Raw genomic sequence first — 16,465 nt, 5'->3', positions numbered from 1 at the left:
TCCCTCCCCTCTTCTCTCTCCTCGTTGTGATTCGTCTCTCTCTGTCTCTCTCTCTCTTTCTCCTTTATTTGCTGTGGGACTCCCCCCCTCCTCCTCTCGCCTGCGCCTCAAAAGCGCGATCCATGGTGCGAAGCCTTCTTTTCTACGTTTTCCTCCAGGATGGCATTCTTCAAATATCTTCGCTCTATTAAGAACCAGCTTGTCCTCTTCTCCACTCCGTTACTTTTTCTTCCACTGCCTTTGGTGATCGGGACGAAGGTATGTAATTGATCTAAGTGGAATGAACTTAGATTAAATCTTTGCCACTGCAACAAAGTTTAGACTGGAATTTTCCTTTAGTATTGGATCATAAAAAATGTTGCTATTTGACTGCATATAAACAAAACAGAATGTCTTTCATATTTTAATTAGGGGGGATGTTTCTTACTTACATTGCGCATCAGGTGCAGTTTTAACACTTTACCGAGCCAAATTACGCGCAATTTACGCACAGCATAGACATCAACAGCCATAAATTCGGAGATGACAGAAGGTCTGCACTGCTTCTCTCCTGCACCTGTTGATGCAGCTCACAAGTGCACAGCGAAAATACATGACAGCAGTCCAGTGCTGTCTGTTACACCCTTAAGTCCTGTTATTTTAACTGATAACATGAAGGGTCGTGTCCAGCGTGGGAACATACGTTTTCAGGGGGCTCCGTCCACATTGTTACTTCCACATGTGACGCGCAGACATACGCACACGGGCTGCAAGCATGTTATGATAAGGACACAAAGCAAAGCAGGCATGCAGAGGCACATGTGATGTGAACTTCAGCATCAATCTGCTCTGTTTAGAAAGAGGAAAGAGGTTTGTTGAAGTCCAGCAATAAAACATGACAAATTATAATGTAATTTTGTAATAATGGCAATTCAATGGGTGTTTCCATACCCAGGTGATAAGAAACAACAGGACACTTACTTTCACCCTTTGAACCATCTTTACATCCCATTAGAAATTACGCAATTGTTTCAGATAGTGGCACTTTAAAGAGGTAAAGTGACACTTTTATCAAAGGGACTGATCCTATCTAACTCTTATAAATTGAGATTAGGTGTTTTGTGATTGTTTTTTTTAAATCCAGGAGGCAGAATGTGGCTATGTTATCATCCTGATGGCAGTGTACTGGTGCACCGAGGTCCTACCACTGGCAGTGACTGCTCTGCTCCCTGCTCTCCTTTTCCCCCTGTTTGGCATCATGGAGTCCCAAGATGTGAGTAAAATAGCCGCCTTGGTGGCAGCAATTTGGAAATTGTGGCTGCGTGCATCTTACTCTGCGTTGCTCTGGTTTCTCAGGTGTGCATGCAGTACCTGAAGGACACCAACATGCTCTTTGTGGGGGGACTGATGGTTGCCGTGGCCGTGGAACACTGGAATCTGCACAAGCGCATCGCCTTGAGGGTGCTGCTTTTAGTTGGTGTTCGTCCAGCACTGTGAGCGGCTCACTTTCACAATATCATAAAGACTAGCACGTCCATGGCCTATCTAATCAGCTGTGATATCAAAAGTATCAGTAAAAGATATCGTAGATAAGGAAATTACATTCAAGGATTTCATTGCTGTCATAAAACATTGCTTTTGCCTTTTGCTATCGATGCTTATACAAGACGCCTACTTCCAATCTAAGGCCACTAACAGTTCATTTTTTTCCCCCAATCTTCCTGACAGGTTGATGATGGGTTTCATGGGTGTGACAGCGTTCTTGTCTATGTGGATCAGCAACACGGCCACCACAGCCATGATGGTTCCCATTGTCCAAGCAGTGCTGGAGCAGCTCAACAACACCGACGTAGAAATCCCTCAAATCCTCAGCACAGATGAGGAGGTCCAGACATCAGGAAGTGACAGCAAACCTCCTCTGGAGACAGAGAAGCAGAGTGAGGGACAAGGTGAGGTCTTGTTGAGTACAGTGTTCTACCTGTTTGGCCAAGAAAAAAACGTGTATCGCATTGTAAGCTGTTCCTGCTTGCTGCTACTAACTCTTTTCATCCCTTGCTCTTTGTTCGAAGGCCCAGTGGTGGTGACTTTCTTAGATGCCACAGTGGAGGATGCTAAGCGTAAGGAGGCAGCAGAAAGGCTGAAAATGTGTAAAGGGATGACCCTGTGTGTTTGTTACTCTGCCAGCATCGGAGGCACCGCCACACTAACAGGAACTGGTCCCAATCTGGTGCTCAATGGCCAAATGAACCAGTGAGGGCTTTTTAAATCACTTTCCAATCTATGATTCCATTATTTGTAATCTTGATTTTTAATATATTTACTCTCTGTTGTTGTTTTCCACAGATTGTTTCCTGAAAACGGGGATGTGATTAACTTTGCCTCCTGGTTTGGCTTTGCCTTCCCCAACATGATCATCATGCTCACGTTGTCCTGGCTTTGGCTGCAGTTTGTCTTTATGGGATTCAAGTGAGTTTGGTGATGGTTAAAGCCTAATTATAGTGACAGAGACTTGAATCAACATCAAGAAGCTTTTTACCGCATCAACAGTGTGATTGAGTGCAGAGGTGACACAAAGATATTTTGTTCCCGCGTGATCCCTCTAGCTTTAAGAAGACGTGGGGCTGTGGATCCGTGAAGACCGAGAAGGACATTGCTGCCTACAATGTGATCCGTGAGCAGTATCGTCTGCTGGGGCCGATGTCCTTCGGAGAGATAAACATCCTGGGTATCTTCATTTTGCTGGTGGTTGGGTGGTTCACGAGGGATCCTGGCTTTGTCCACGGCTGGGCCACAGTGCTCTTCAACTCTGAAGCAGAGTCTGTATACACATTTTTCAATTTCTACTTCTGACACCAAGTTTTCATCCACATATTAATCTAGTTTATAAAACTTCCATATAACTGGATTTTCTTCACCACTCCACCTCTCAGGTATGTGACAGATGCCACAGTGGCAATCTTTGTTGCCGTCCTTCTCTTTGTTCTGCCCTCTAAACCCCCACGCTTCTGTTCACGGAGGACAAGAGCTGACATAGGTGAGCCATCATTCTGAAAGAGTTTACATTATGTGTTCTACGCCGACAACTTGAAAGGAGTCGACTGTGCAGTGATTTAACTCTGACGTCTAATTTATTGGCTCTGTAGCACCTCATCAAAGTGCTGGCCCAACGCCACCTCTCCTCACATGGAAAGTTGCCCAAAAAAAGTTACCGTGGGGCATTGTGCTTCTTCTTGGAGGAGGCTTTGCTCTGGCCAAGGGCAGTGAAGTAAGTGGTCATGACAGCAGTAAGGCTGAATAATATGCTTTCACACAATATGGTAAGAATAATAATGTCTGCGGTGGAGCAGCCTCTGTCAGTTTTTCAGTCGCTTTTATTGCAAGTGATTCAGAAGAACAATGCATGTATGTAATCCTTTGTTATTGTTTTTAACTATCTCATGACAGCCTCATGTTTTGTTTATTTTTATGCTGTATCAGAGCTGCATTCATTTAGCGCTCATGTGCTACTATCTAAAATGTTCCTCAAATGTGTTACTTTTGTTTTGTTACCGCATTAAGATGTGTGTTCCCAGATGGGTGTTTAGAGGACGTCTTAATGTCTAATTCCTGCATTTTCATTTGATGTTAAAGGTTTAAATGTATTGTGCACAAACGCAAACTAGTGTTTGTAAGTGAAGGTCATTAACTGGTCATCATGTGAGATCAGCTTTTATTTATCATATTTAAACCAAGTAACTATTAAGTGTAAGCTTAATAAAGGGTGTTAGTTTATTTTAATTTTTCTATTTGCTGATGTCTGTGCAGTATGAAACCCAACTGCACCAAATAAAAAACAAACTGGGATGAAGGGATCATTTTCAACCTCATACACAGTTTTGTAAGAATGACAGTGTAGTTAGAATATAGCAGATCAACTGAGCATGAAAACTTGTCAATCAGTAAACAAACAGTGTTTATAGGAAAAATAAGAACAGTCAAGACATAATGAATACACTTTTGTACATAGTTCATATAAAGTCTGGTCAAAAAAGTGTTCAAATTTTAACTTCTTCTGTGTAGATGAAGATTTTCTACACAGTCAAAAGTTTGGACATGTGTTCTCATTTAATCGTTTTTATTTATTTTCATGAATTACATAGTAAATAAAGTGAGAAATAATTCAAAACATGTTTTATATTTTAGATTCTTCAAAATAGCCACCCTTTGCTTTGATTACTGCTTTGCACACTCTTGGCATTCTCTCCATGAGCTTCATGACGTGGTCACCTGAAATGATTTCCCAACACTCTTGAAGGAGTTCCCAGAGATGCTGAGCACTTCTTGGCCCAAATTAATCTCTTCTGCTTGTTGTTCTTCGTTACTAGTGGTTTCTTAGCAGCTATTTGACCATAAAGGCCTGATTCGCATAGTCTGAACAGTTGATGTAGAGATGTGTCTGCTACTAGAACTCTGTGTGGCATTAATCTGGGCTCTGATCTGAGGTGCTGTTAATTTGCGATTTTTGAGGCTGGTGACTCAGATGAACTTTTCCTCAGCAGCTGAGGTGACTGTTGGTCTTCCTTTCCTGGGGCGGTCCTCATGTGAGCCAGTTTGATCTTAGTGTTGGATGGTTTTTACGACTGCACTTGGGGATATATTCAAATTTTTTTCAATTTTCCAGACTGACTGACTTCCTAAAGTAATGATGGACTGTCATTTGTCTTTACTTAGCTGATTGGTTCTTGCCATAATATGGATTCTAACAGTTGTCAAATAGCGCTGTCAACTCTGTACTGACCTGACTTCTGCACAGCACAACTAATGGTCCCAACCCCATTAAGAAGGCAAGAAATTCCACAAATTAACTTTGACGAGGCACACCTGTGACGTGAAAACCATTTCAGGTAACTACCTCATGAAGGTCATCCAGAGAATGCCAGGAGTGAGCAAAGCAGTACTCAAAGCAAAATGTGGCTATTGTCAAGAATCTAAAACATAAAACATGTTTTGACTTATTTCATATTTTTTGTTTACTACATTATTCCATATGTATTCATTCATAGTTTTGATGCCTTCAGTGAGAATCTACAATGTAAATATTCTTGAAAACAAAGAGAAACCATGTGTCCAAACTTTCGACTGGTAGTGTAGATGCACATACTTATCTTACTTACACATACTTTTATTACTTAAACGCTCTGCTTTAGAGTAACAACAAACTTTTGACTCATTGTGTGCGTTGTGTCATTTATATGTAATTTAATGTTGTGTTTTTAGGTATCAGGACTGTCACAGTGGCTGGGAAATCAGATGACTCCCTTGCAATCCATCCCTCCCTGGGCAATTGCTATCCTCCTGTGCCTACTGCTTGCTACCTTCACAGAGTGCACCAGTAATGTGGCCACAGCGACACTCTTCCTCCCTGTCTTAGCCTCAATGGTAAGAACTCTCAACGAGAAAGTGAAATGCGTTTTAAGAATTAGAAAACTAGTTGTAGGATCTCAGAGTGCAAGAGACAGACAAACCGGCTTGGCAGCAGTGGTTCAGTTAGGTGAAGTGCTCCTTCGTGTAATTTCTCTTTAGCTGATTTCCCCAATTGGAGTGCAGCATTGGAACTACTCCCAGTGAGAGCGGGCCTATTTTCCCATGTATGGTTCCCCATCGAGTTGCCCATTCAGCCTGAATATGTTGGGTACCCTACTATGGGCCCCTCCTCCCATTAATCACCTGCCAAACGCCCCAATTCAGCCCAGTGCCCTGTAACACTGCCCTCCCCGCTTGCTGCTGAAGAATAGCATTACTGTGCCTGCTAGTTGAGCACTCGGGGGAATGCCAATGATGGGTTGCGAAAGACAGTGCCAAGTAAGAGGCATTCGGATTGATATGGTGCATGCACAAGTGCATCCAACCCTCAAGTGAAGATGGAGACCAAACAAAAAGAGAGAGAAAAAGAGAGATGACACTTTGCGGCAATCATAGCTTGCGGCATGTTACTTTGTGTCATCCTGTCAAGAGAATCTTCAGCGTTTGATTTAAACAAAAGCGATCTGACAAGACAAAACACTGTCATCGTGGTGACCTGATATACAGCCGACAGTTTAAAGAAGACTAAGTATAAAGTTTAAGTCTTTTCACCCTTAGTTTATTTTGAGAACCAGAAATTACTGTGCACTTGTAAGCTACTGTGCTGCGGGATATGTAATTCAGAAGCAAATTCCACAGAGTAATGTTTTCGGCATCTTAGTAGTCTGCCATTATCGCTACATATGTTGTGCTTTTCTATTTTGGATATCATGACTCAGCACTGAGCTCGCAGGAATTACATCTTAATTACACCCACCTAATGAGCGTTTTCACTTTGCACAGAATTGCACACAATTCACTCTGAGTTATGAGTCAGTGATTACGGTTGCAGAAAAATAGCCAGATAGAGGAGTGGAGGATTTTGTGATCAAGGCTGTGTTCATCCCTGCCTCAGACTGTTGAAACCTTCTGTGTGATTATTGCAGTCTCAGTCTATCGGAATCAATCCTCTGTACATCATGGTGCCTTGTACTCTGAGTACCTCGTTTGCCTTTATGCTGCCTGTCGCCACCCCTCCAAACGCCATTGTCTTCTCTTACGGATACCTCAAGGTTGCTGACATGGTGAGTATGGCAGCGGTTTTTCATGCTTATTGTGCAAATTATATGTTGAACATGCAGTGCTGTGACTTTAGGGCCATTGTCGCACCTTTACGACTGCAGAACTCGCGGTTATTGTCACTTCCAGATGTGTAAAGTCTCTCTCTGGTCACTGATTAAACTCATATATACTTGCATACATTTATTCAAGTTATGTATTTATGAAAATAATGGTTTGGATGTAACTCTACATCACAGCTTCCTCTAGATTTGGTAAATCTATGAATGCCCTCCTCTTTTTCCATCCACCTCTGCCCTCTTGGTGCAGATCAAACACACCAGCTCACTTAACTCTGTTCTAACACTATAAAACCTTTCTCTACTACACAATGGCAAATTGTAATATTTGGAGGAGTTTAGCAGTGCATGTTTGCACCTTAAAGCATTTCTGAAGAAGAATAGTGGTAATGAAAGACCCAGCTCAACACCAGATTGGATTGGTTTGTTAAATATGAAACCCTGGAAGTCTGAATTTGTCTTTTCAGACTGTCACTTGTACACTTGCAGCTTGAGGGTGGAAAATCTCAACCTAGCAATGACTGTTTTTTTCCATCCTGATGTGTCTTCCAGTGAATAAAAAAACGCCACATGGACACGTTAACAAAGGAAAAACTGCAACATGAAAGTATGACAAAGCTAACAAAGTTCAAATGCCTGTCTACCAGCATACCACTAATAAGCGTGCTCCAGCCAGTTTAGTCCAAACCCCAACTGTAAAAATAACAAGGCTTTATCCCACTTGTAGCTGTAGAGCGTAGAAAATGCACATCCGAAAATCTAATCAAATTAGAATTTATGCCTTGTGATTACAGGCCTCCACCAACCAGTCAAGTGCAGTTTAAATCCATTTGTCCAGTCCTGACTTTTGAACTTTTGGATAATAAAAATCATAACTTTATATTTTTTTCCACGTCACATTTATGTTGAGTTAAATGCCATAACTAGCATATGAGTTGTTGCTATGGACAGAAACATGTTTTGTAAGGTCATAGAGATGGTGACCTTTAACCACCAAATTCTATTTAGTTCATCCTCAGATCCATGTAAACGTTTGTGCTGAATTCAAAGAAATTCCCTCAAGACAAATTGTGTTAACGAGAATGGTCAGATAGCCCAAATACTTGGAGGCACAAAGACAAATTCAGGGGAAAAATGTCTGACAGATCACTTCACTGATACAGCAGATATAACAATATTTGTCAGCTACTGATAAGAACTTTGGAGATATTGGTCTTCTCATGTAATTCTCAGCAACACAACAAATGTAGACATACTGCTTGAAAATCACTGCTGTTCCTTCTCCTCCACCAGGCCAAGACAGGATTTGTCATGAACATCATCGGCATCCTTTGCATCACGCTGGCCATTAACAGCTGGGGGAAGGCCATGTTTGACTTGGACACTTTCCCTACATGGGCCAACGCCACTGGAGTATGAGTCCTGGTTCTGCAGCAGGAGAAGATCCATGCACACCCTGTCCTCCAGACAGACAAAGACCAACGGTCAGAGCGACAGCAGCGGACCACACAGTGAATTGTATGTGTCAGTTTGCTGTTAAGACCTCACAAGACTCGTTTTCATGGACACCTGAGACTTGCTTGCGGAAGGCAGAGGTGATTATCGTAATTGGGACAAAGAGGGGTTAAATGATGTCAAAATATTTGTTTATTTGCATTGTATGACAATGAAGTTATATTTTTGAGAAGACCCTTTCTAACTTTACAATGGTGTGACAGTAATTATATACTGCTGGAATTTATGTCCTAAAATACAGAGACTCAACAGCCAATTCTATAGACACCATTCATAGCAACTCTTTCTTTAATCAAAGGAAATCAAATAAAATTCCATTCATATGCATCAAGTTATCTACATTTTGCATACTCACCTGTAGCCACGTGTAAATAGCAATAAGCCATAATGTATATTATGAGAATGCAACTTAACTAAAATTTAAGGTATATTTTTTGCAGCTTCTGCTTTGCTTAACTTCATTTGATGTTATTTTATTCTTGTTAAGACTTTACACTGAAAGAATATAATGTATTTGTAAAATAATGATGCATTTGTACACTGACACTGCATATAAAGTTTGTTCAAAAAGCCCTGCCTTGAACAGATGCAACTTTCCACTTACAGGAAGATCTGTTAGTTCGTGAGCAATAATAATCCAGTGGGACAAAGGCAATTCAGCTGCCTAATGACTTTTACTACTGATACATTATTTGTGTCAATATCTGTATTTTCACCTAAGTAAACTATTGAATACAAGACTTTTGACTTTGTGGTTTTGGTATAAATTTAAAACTATTTTTTTTAATGGCTGCCAAGTATCGAGAGTATTGGAAGGAAAGACTGATCATTCCATTTTTCATTTTGTTATTTATGGATATTTGGCTCATATATGTAGTCCAGCAAAGACCTGACTGTGAGTAAACTTGTACTTTTCCCCCTTTGTGTCCAAACTGACCCTGACACAGACCTATAGATGAAAAACGACACTTCCAGCATCAGTTGAACTTTGACATGTATCATGACAGCAAAAGCAAGAAAGCCACATGTGCTTTGTACAAACACACTGACTTACTGTACTGTAAACACACTTTTATTATTTCAGTCAATACCATCAGTGCTGATGTTGTAAAATGTCTCCTTGCAAGAATGAATTGTACATAACTCGCAATAAAGTGGTAATAATCACTGTATAAATGTGGTTGATTCTCTTTTGTTTTCAGACTTTTGCTCATGATTCCAATAATTTTAAATAATGTGTTTTGATGTTACTTTGTGTGACTTCAGTAATTTTCCGTTACAGTAATGAACAGTGATGCAACAATCTGCTGTTGAAGTGATGCACACAATGTTTTTTTCAATTCGACAAAAATACTCGGTTTAACGTGTAAGCTTCTGATTTAACAGTAAGATCTATCTATCCGCCTGTATCCTTGCACAGGGTTTTAAACAATGAGGAAAGTAAAGTCGGTCTGATCTGTGAAAACAACACTGTCATCCCTCGCTGTCATCCAAAACAGAATGATCTCACTTTCATCACCGGTCGGCTCTTTCTCAGCTTCACATGATTGTTACCTGTGCTTCAAAGTGCGCACGTGTTTCCCTGCCACTTGCTTACTGACCTCTAGTCTCATGCAAACAAAGCTAATATAATCCTGTAAACACAGTGTGGAAAGCCACGGTAATCCCGGGTTGAAAGGCCACACCTAATGTATGAAGGCAAGCGCTCTGTGTCATTGTCCTCGAGTGAGACTCTGCGTGAGCCAAGGGTCAAGGCAGTGATATTGTCCGGCGCTGTCCTGCGTCATAAACATTACGAGCTCAAGGAAGATGTTCCACATGTCTCCATCTAAAGACCCTAGACAACTTTATTACAGCCCTGCGAGAATCCAAATGAGTATCTATCATCATGATGGGATTTATGTTTTACAGCCACGACAAAGGATCATCGCCAGACTCTACATATGTGCCAGTAAACAGCACAGAAACCATGCTGGTGGTATGGTGTGACAGCAGAAAACATGCCAGCTAAGGTAGCTGGGAGGGTAAAAAATGAAAAGGATCACATCAAAGTTCTGACCTCCCTTCTGTTGGACAATTAAAATGTTAGATGGTTGTCAGTTAACAAGCGGTTGGGCGCATTGAGCACTTCAGATGACTATGTTCTCGAGTCCCATTGGGGAAAAAGTTTATGTAATTACAGTGTCTTTCTCTCCCTTTGCTGCCTCTGAGCCACCCACTCATTATCCAATTGAAACACATTCTCATGCATCATAGCCTGCATTATTGGCTATATATACATGTAAGGCTTCAGTAGGAAATTGAACCTGCCGCCTGTTGGGATTTCATGCAACTGGCAACACGCACAGGACCTCTGGTGAACCCAAAAACTCCTTACAACCTGGCTGCAGCGTAAGCAAGAAGCAAGCTTAATGAATGACTTCCACAGAGATCTAACGCGATCAAGGAGTCAAGTCACATAAGAGGTCAGAAAGCACATTTTGTATTTCATCCACCTGTTGCATTCGAGAGCATTTTGCTGATCGGAAGCCTTTTTAAAAGCACACTGACCTTCCACCTCTTCTGTATCAGTTACACACCAGCACAATATGCTGCCTGTCTGATACAATCAGTCCATCCTGGTGCATAAAGACTCGTGTGTAGAGATGGTTTCAGTTAGGAATCGGAGTATCCAGTTAAGCTGTGGGCATGAGTCAGGCCAAAAGCTAAAAGATCCAGAGGAGGACAGAGGGCCTTTCTTTGCACTTTTTAGGTCAAAGTACATTCATAAAGCAGACTAAACTAATAGTGCCCTAATAATCATTGTCTTGCTGGGATAGCATGTAAATCATTACCTTTTAAATAGCTGAAAGTTGCCAACAAAATCACCTGTATCAGTGAGCACAGATGAAAATGTACAGTATATTTTAAGGCTCTACAAGAAAAGCATAAATGCAGATTCATACAGATTAAACAATCAAGGATTTGGAAAAAAATTGGCAGCAAACAGGAGGAAGATATCTCTAAATCAGAGATACTAGCAATATAAAATGTTTATTACATTATAAACACTTTAATAATCTTCTGTATGTCCTACTGAATAAATCTCAACTGGAGTGATCTTATGTTATCTGATAATGTTAGATATCAAATCCTAATTTCTCCTGATTTCAGGGGTTGTTTGTGTTATCACAGGCAGCAGGAATAAAATGATTCTGACCTTCAGTCAAGCTCTTTTATCTGTCAATGGCAAGGTCTGTCCTCACATTCACTTCCCGGCTTAACACATATTACAGTGGTCAAAAATATATTTTGTTCAGTTAGTAACTGCAAACTAATGACATTTACTCTATCCCCAGCTATATATTGTACAATATTTTGCTAAAAAAAAAAAAGTAAGTCATTTAAGCTCTCGATCTGCAAAAAGTTGTACATGCGTCTCTTTGTTCTCTGCTCAATCACTGCATTGCACTTCACTCAGCTGTCAGTCAGGGCTCCCTCCACTGTCTGCAGCTGGTATGAAGTGGTGCTGCTCCACTATTACCTGGACGAAGAGACGTGATCAGATTACTCTTGTGCTTGGCTCTCTACACTGGTTGGATTTTGAACTGATTTCAAAAATGTATTCCTACGTAACTTTGCTTTGAATGCATCACTGATTTGTTGACCTTTCATGTGGCCTCTTGACCTTTCAGCTTGATATGGAGCCCTGCTGCTTATCCCCAGGTCACAGTCTGGGACAGAGATGGATTTACTGTTAGTGTTAGCCTCCACATATACTGAGTCTCTAGAGACTTTTTGTGCAGGCTTTTGGAGATGTTTGATGAATCCCCTTATTGCTACTTTTTATTTTTATTTATTTGATCTCATTCATTTTGTTGTCTTTAGTTCTCTGCTTATACATTTGGGCCTTCATCCCACTTTATCTGATGCTAACAATTTCTTGCAAAGTACTTTGTTAAGAAAAATGCCATATATATTAAATTTATTTGTACATTTTAAGATACAAACGCTAGTGTTTAGTGCTAATACTAACAAGCTAACTGGCTAAAGCAGCCTCACAGAGCTGCTTTGGTGGTGGATTCCTGGTTTTACTTAATTTTGCTACAATACATTCCACACCCACAAACAGGTTTCTATGGAGGAGGATCAAGAAAGTTTCCATTGCATTTGAAGTGAAAAAATACCAACTCCCAGTCAAAGGTTAGTATCCATAACCAATACTGTAAAATGCTGGAATACCAAACGGGTAAAGTGGGCACCTGGAGCCAAAAAACAGCACTCAAAAGTGACAGATTGGAGTAATTTAATTGACTATAGCTTTATTCTGCAATATGAATCTTGAGTCAAAATCTAGTGTGAAAATCTTTATTACATTGTGTGTATTCCTGAATTTATTAGCGCTGATTCAAATAGCACACTGCAAGCATGAAGTCATGTTATGAATGTAAGAAACTGTGAAAAGAATGCAAAGAAAAGGGAAGGAACTGAATCTTAATACAAGCAGTTCATTTTTAGAACAGAGCATCTCGGTACATTAATCTGGGCTTGAATTTTAATTTATGTTTATGCTCATCAAATGCTTTAGTGACTAGCCCTGTAGTTAGAAGCACCGTCATTCACTGCGCCTGTCTCCTACCATGAGAGACATGTTGACAGAATCCAATTTCATTTTTAGCTTCTTCATGTTTATTGGTCTTCAGTACCTTCACAGAGATGCAGTGGCCTCCTGCCAGAAACTTCACCCAGAACCCTTCACCTTAGAGAGTGTTCCTGTTTTAGATGCCGGCGTGGCGTGCACCACACGTGCTCAAAAACAGGGTGAAGCATGAGTCATCGGACTGTATGACCACAGTTCATGTGTTCTTTGCACCGCTTCACTCGCAAAAAGGGCATTTTTAGGTGTAATAAGAGGTTGAGGCAGTGCAACCCTACTATTGTGTCCCTCTCTCTGAAGTTCTCAATAGACTGTTTTGATGAAGCTGCGAGGTCAATTGAGTCCCAGATTGACATTTACAGTTCAGCTCAGCCAGCTGATTCAGACTCGCCTGCCTGTTTTTTTCTGCCGTGCATGTTAAACAAAGCAAAGACATTTTGGCGCCCAAACATCCTTCACCTCCATCCACAGTTCTGATGATGACTTTCCTCCAGACCTGCAGGACAACGTCACCTGATACTGAGGCGGCTCAATGAAACAAACATGCTGGGAAGTCTTCCACTTTGAAGCTGTTCAAAATAGATCTTTGTGATTGTTTTCAGGCCCTTGTGGCCAGAATACACGTGAGTCCAGCCAGCGCTTGATCCAGCTTTTGGCAAAGGGATCAAACCAGCATGAGCATTCATTGTGCTTTGTTTTCTTAATTAGCTGCACAGTAAATTTAAAGAGGATTTGTTGTCACTTTGCAGAACTTCAGAGCTCATTCTTGTTTTAAATGCACCAACATTTACCATTATTTACACTCGGTTAATATCACACCCTCCTGATACGAGTTAAGAGGATTATTTATGGCATAGGAGGACAGATAAACTGGAATCCACTTTTCATTACCACCTCAAACGCCTCTTGATTTGTAGCTAAGCTGCAATGTAATTGGATAACACAAAAAGGCAGCAACATCCCATAAAACTGTATCTTAATATGCTTTATGACCCATATCATGAGTGTATTAGAAGTGACTTAGAGTCAACAGTTCCTATGGAGAAAGTGGAAAAGAAGGGAAGAAGCATGTGCAAGCAGGTTGGAACGGGTGAAGAAAAGTGTCAGGTGTGACGTGTGATAAAAGAGAACCAGCAAGAATGAAAGGAAAGGATTACAAACCAGCAGTGAGACCAGAGGTGTTGTATGGTTTAGAGACAGTGGCACTGAGGAAAAGACAGGAGTAGAGGCTGAAGGTGGCAGAGATTAAAAGGTTGAGGTTCTCTGATAGTGACCAGGATGGACAGGCTCAAGAATGATGACCTCAGAGGGAAAGAGCATTATAGATGTTTTGGAAATAAACCAGAGAGGCCAGACTGAGATGGTACAGAGGAAGGTTAGTGAATATATCAATAGAGGGATGCTGAATTTTGAACTTTATGCGTGGAGTGAAAGAGCACATGAAGTTAGCAGCAGATTTGCTAGAAGAAGAAGAAGAAGAAGAAGAAGAAGAAGAAGAAGAAGAAGAAGAAGAAGAAGAAGAAGGGTATATTAGAAGTTTAATGTCCTGTGCATTTATCACAAGACAAAGGTTGGCCGTATAGATAAGGTAGAATTAAGCTAGAGTGTAAAGTGTATTTTGTGCTCATGATCCATTTTCAAACTCTGATTTAATTTTAATCTCTACCACAAACCTGCAAAGTTCTGTTGCTGTATTTTGCACAGTTGTGATGCTGTTGCATTACCAAAATCTATCCACAGACAGTCATACAGGCAGACATACTGTACAAGCTAAAACACTCAAACTGCCTTTGTTGTAGGCCTATATTCCATTATAGTAGGTTTGTACAGGACAGGATTTTACAATGACGACACGCACACAGTGACAAGATCAAAACAACTGCTATTTAATGAATTTTTAAAAAAGAAATCCAGTATTTTATATTGGTAAGAGAAAAGAGAACTCCCATGAACAGTCCCTTTACTTGCATTAAATTAGTTTGACACTAGCCTGATTAAATCATCTTGAGAAATTGAGAATATTTATTTTAAAAATGGGTCTATGCATAATTATTGCTGCTATATGAGAATCTATTTTTGCTTATAAAGCTTTAAGAGCAAAATTAAAATCATTTTTCAAAGAGACTCGCAGAGCATCTCTTAAGGAAATTATCAGTGTTTAATAAGTCATTTTTACTTAATTGTCAAGGTTTTCAGTGTGACAATAAAAGCTCTGATGCTTTGTGACACATCATGAGTAAAGTCAGTTTATAGTTAAATAGCGCCATCTGTTGGCAAAATGCAGCAACAAAACACCACCCTGTTCAAATGGAAACAGTGTGGGTTGAGACTCTTCAGATTTGTCAGCCTGTCATTCAAGAAAGAAAGAAAGAAAGAATTGTGACTCCACTGTTGTAAAAGTGTTTTAATGAAGATGCATAGAATAAGTCTCCATTTATTTAAGACACTGTAAAAAATGTGATTATTAGGAAGCAAGTGTGCCAAAAAAGTAGAAGAAACAGTTACATTAACACAAAAAAATGTAAAAAGCTGATTTAAATACAGTGAAACAATAGTTTTATTGTCCTACACTGCACAAGAACCAACAACATTTGTCAAAATACAGATTTTTGATGTGGACAGTATGTACATTTTAGCCTGGTTTTGTTGGATTGGTTTTTAGAATCAAAGTGTCAATTATAGTTGTTTACTGCGATTTATTTCCTACATATTAACTGTTACATATTGTCATTGACAAAACAGAGAAAATCTGGAAAATAACAGTCCTAAGTGAAATCATTAATACACAGAATGTTTTAGCAGTTAATATCTGTGAAACAATGACAGATCACAGGATCTGGTGTAATGTTATGGTCAAATGTTGTAAAAGAGCAAATTACCCCTTAGAACAGCTTTTTGAATGTGGCCATTACTTATAGTTTTACTTCTTTTTCTTGTTGTTTAACAGGTAACATAATATTTTTACTAGATATTATTTGTAATTTCACCAAAAAAGGAAAAATCTGTAAAATCACAGTTTACAAATATTTGTACTATAATGATATTTCAAGCTGATTTATGTGCAGTAAAAATATAGTAAAATGTTGTAAGAGGGCAAATTACCATTTATACAAATAAAGATATTAGATGTAGACATTATTCATAGTTTTGGCCTGGTCAAAATGCAAATGAATATTATTTTTAACTGTTCGTGAGATTTTCTCCAATTTAACAAAACATGGAAAATGTAAAATAACAGTTTACAAAATACTGACTATTTTTACAATTCTTAATATACACACTTTCAAGTAATAGCAACAGTCTGTAAAATAACATAATTTTATTTAACTTTTTTATAGAAAATAATAATAATTTCTGTGGTTTTATTCTGATCTCTGACTTAAGTAAATTGGGGAAAATCTATAAAACAACAAGAATTCATTTATAAAAACACACACAAATAAAACATTTTTCAAAAAACATCTCTTTTACATATTGACAGTGTATATGAGCAGCTGCTGGATATTTCATTCAGTCTTTTCACAGGTTACTTTTTTCATTTAATGAACACCAAACTGGCCTTCACAAATATTTCAGAATACAAACATTTATTTGAACCTTGTGGCTGCTTTTTTTTATTCCAACGTTGTTCAACAATATTTTAATTTTACTCACT

At 39.5% G+C, this 16,465-nt stretch overlaps 1 protein-coding gene across 1 annotated transcript; it reads left to right on the top strand.

Annotated features, from left to right (window-relative positions):
* Positions 1–79: 79 nt before the first annotated feature.
* Positions 80–9,350, top strand: slc13a5b (solute carrier family 13 member 5b). Its single transcript, XM_022211649.2, has 12 exons — positions 80–258; positions 1,124–1,252; positions 1,336–1,472; positions 1,708–1,928; positions 2,049–2,229; positions 2,323–2,445; positions 2,583–2,795; positions 2,910–3,013; positions 3,123–3,244; positions 5,236–5,397; positions 6,468–6,605; positions 7,953–9,350. Exons 1-12 carry the CDS (start codon positions 160–162, stop codon positions 8,076–8,078), a joined length of 1,755 nt encoding a protein of 584 aa, XP_022067341.1. The 5' UTR covers positions 80–159; the 3' UTR covers positions 8,079–9,350.
* Positions 9,351–16,465: the final 7,115 nt, after the last annotated feature.

This window comes from Acanthochromis polyacanthus, chromosome 13 (genome assembly GCF_021347895.1).
Source record: "Acanthochromis polyacanthus isolate Apoly-LR-REF ecotype Palm Island chromosome 13, KAUST_Apoly_ChrSc, whole genome shotgun sequence".
Classification (NCBI taxonomy): domain Eukaryota; kingdom Metazoa; phylum Chordata; class Actinopteri; family Pomacentridae; genus Acanthochromis; species Acanthochromis polyacanthus.
Note: the sequence above shows the minus strand (reverse complement) of the source record. Positions and strands in the feature narration are given on the sequence as shown.

Coding starts and splice junctions, on each gene's coding strand:
- slc13a5b (XM_022211649.2), top strand. CDS start 160: ATGGCATTCTTCAAATATCTTCGCTCTATTAAGAACCAGCTTGTCCTC. Junction 1,473..1,707: donor GTTGGTGTTCGTCCAGCACT/GTGAGCGGCTCA, acceptor TCTTCCTGACAG/GTTGATGATGGGTTTCATGG. Junction 5,398..6,467: donor TCCCTGTCTTAGCCTCAATG/GTAAGAACTCTC, acceptor TGATTATTGCAG/TCTCAGTCTATCGGAATCAA.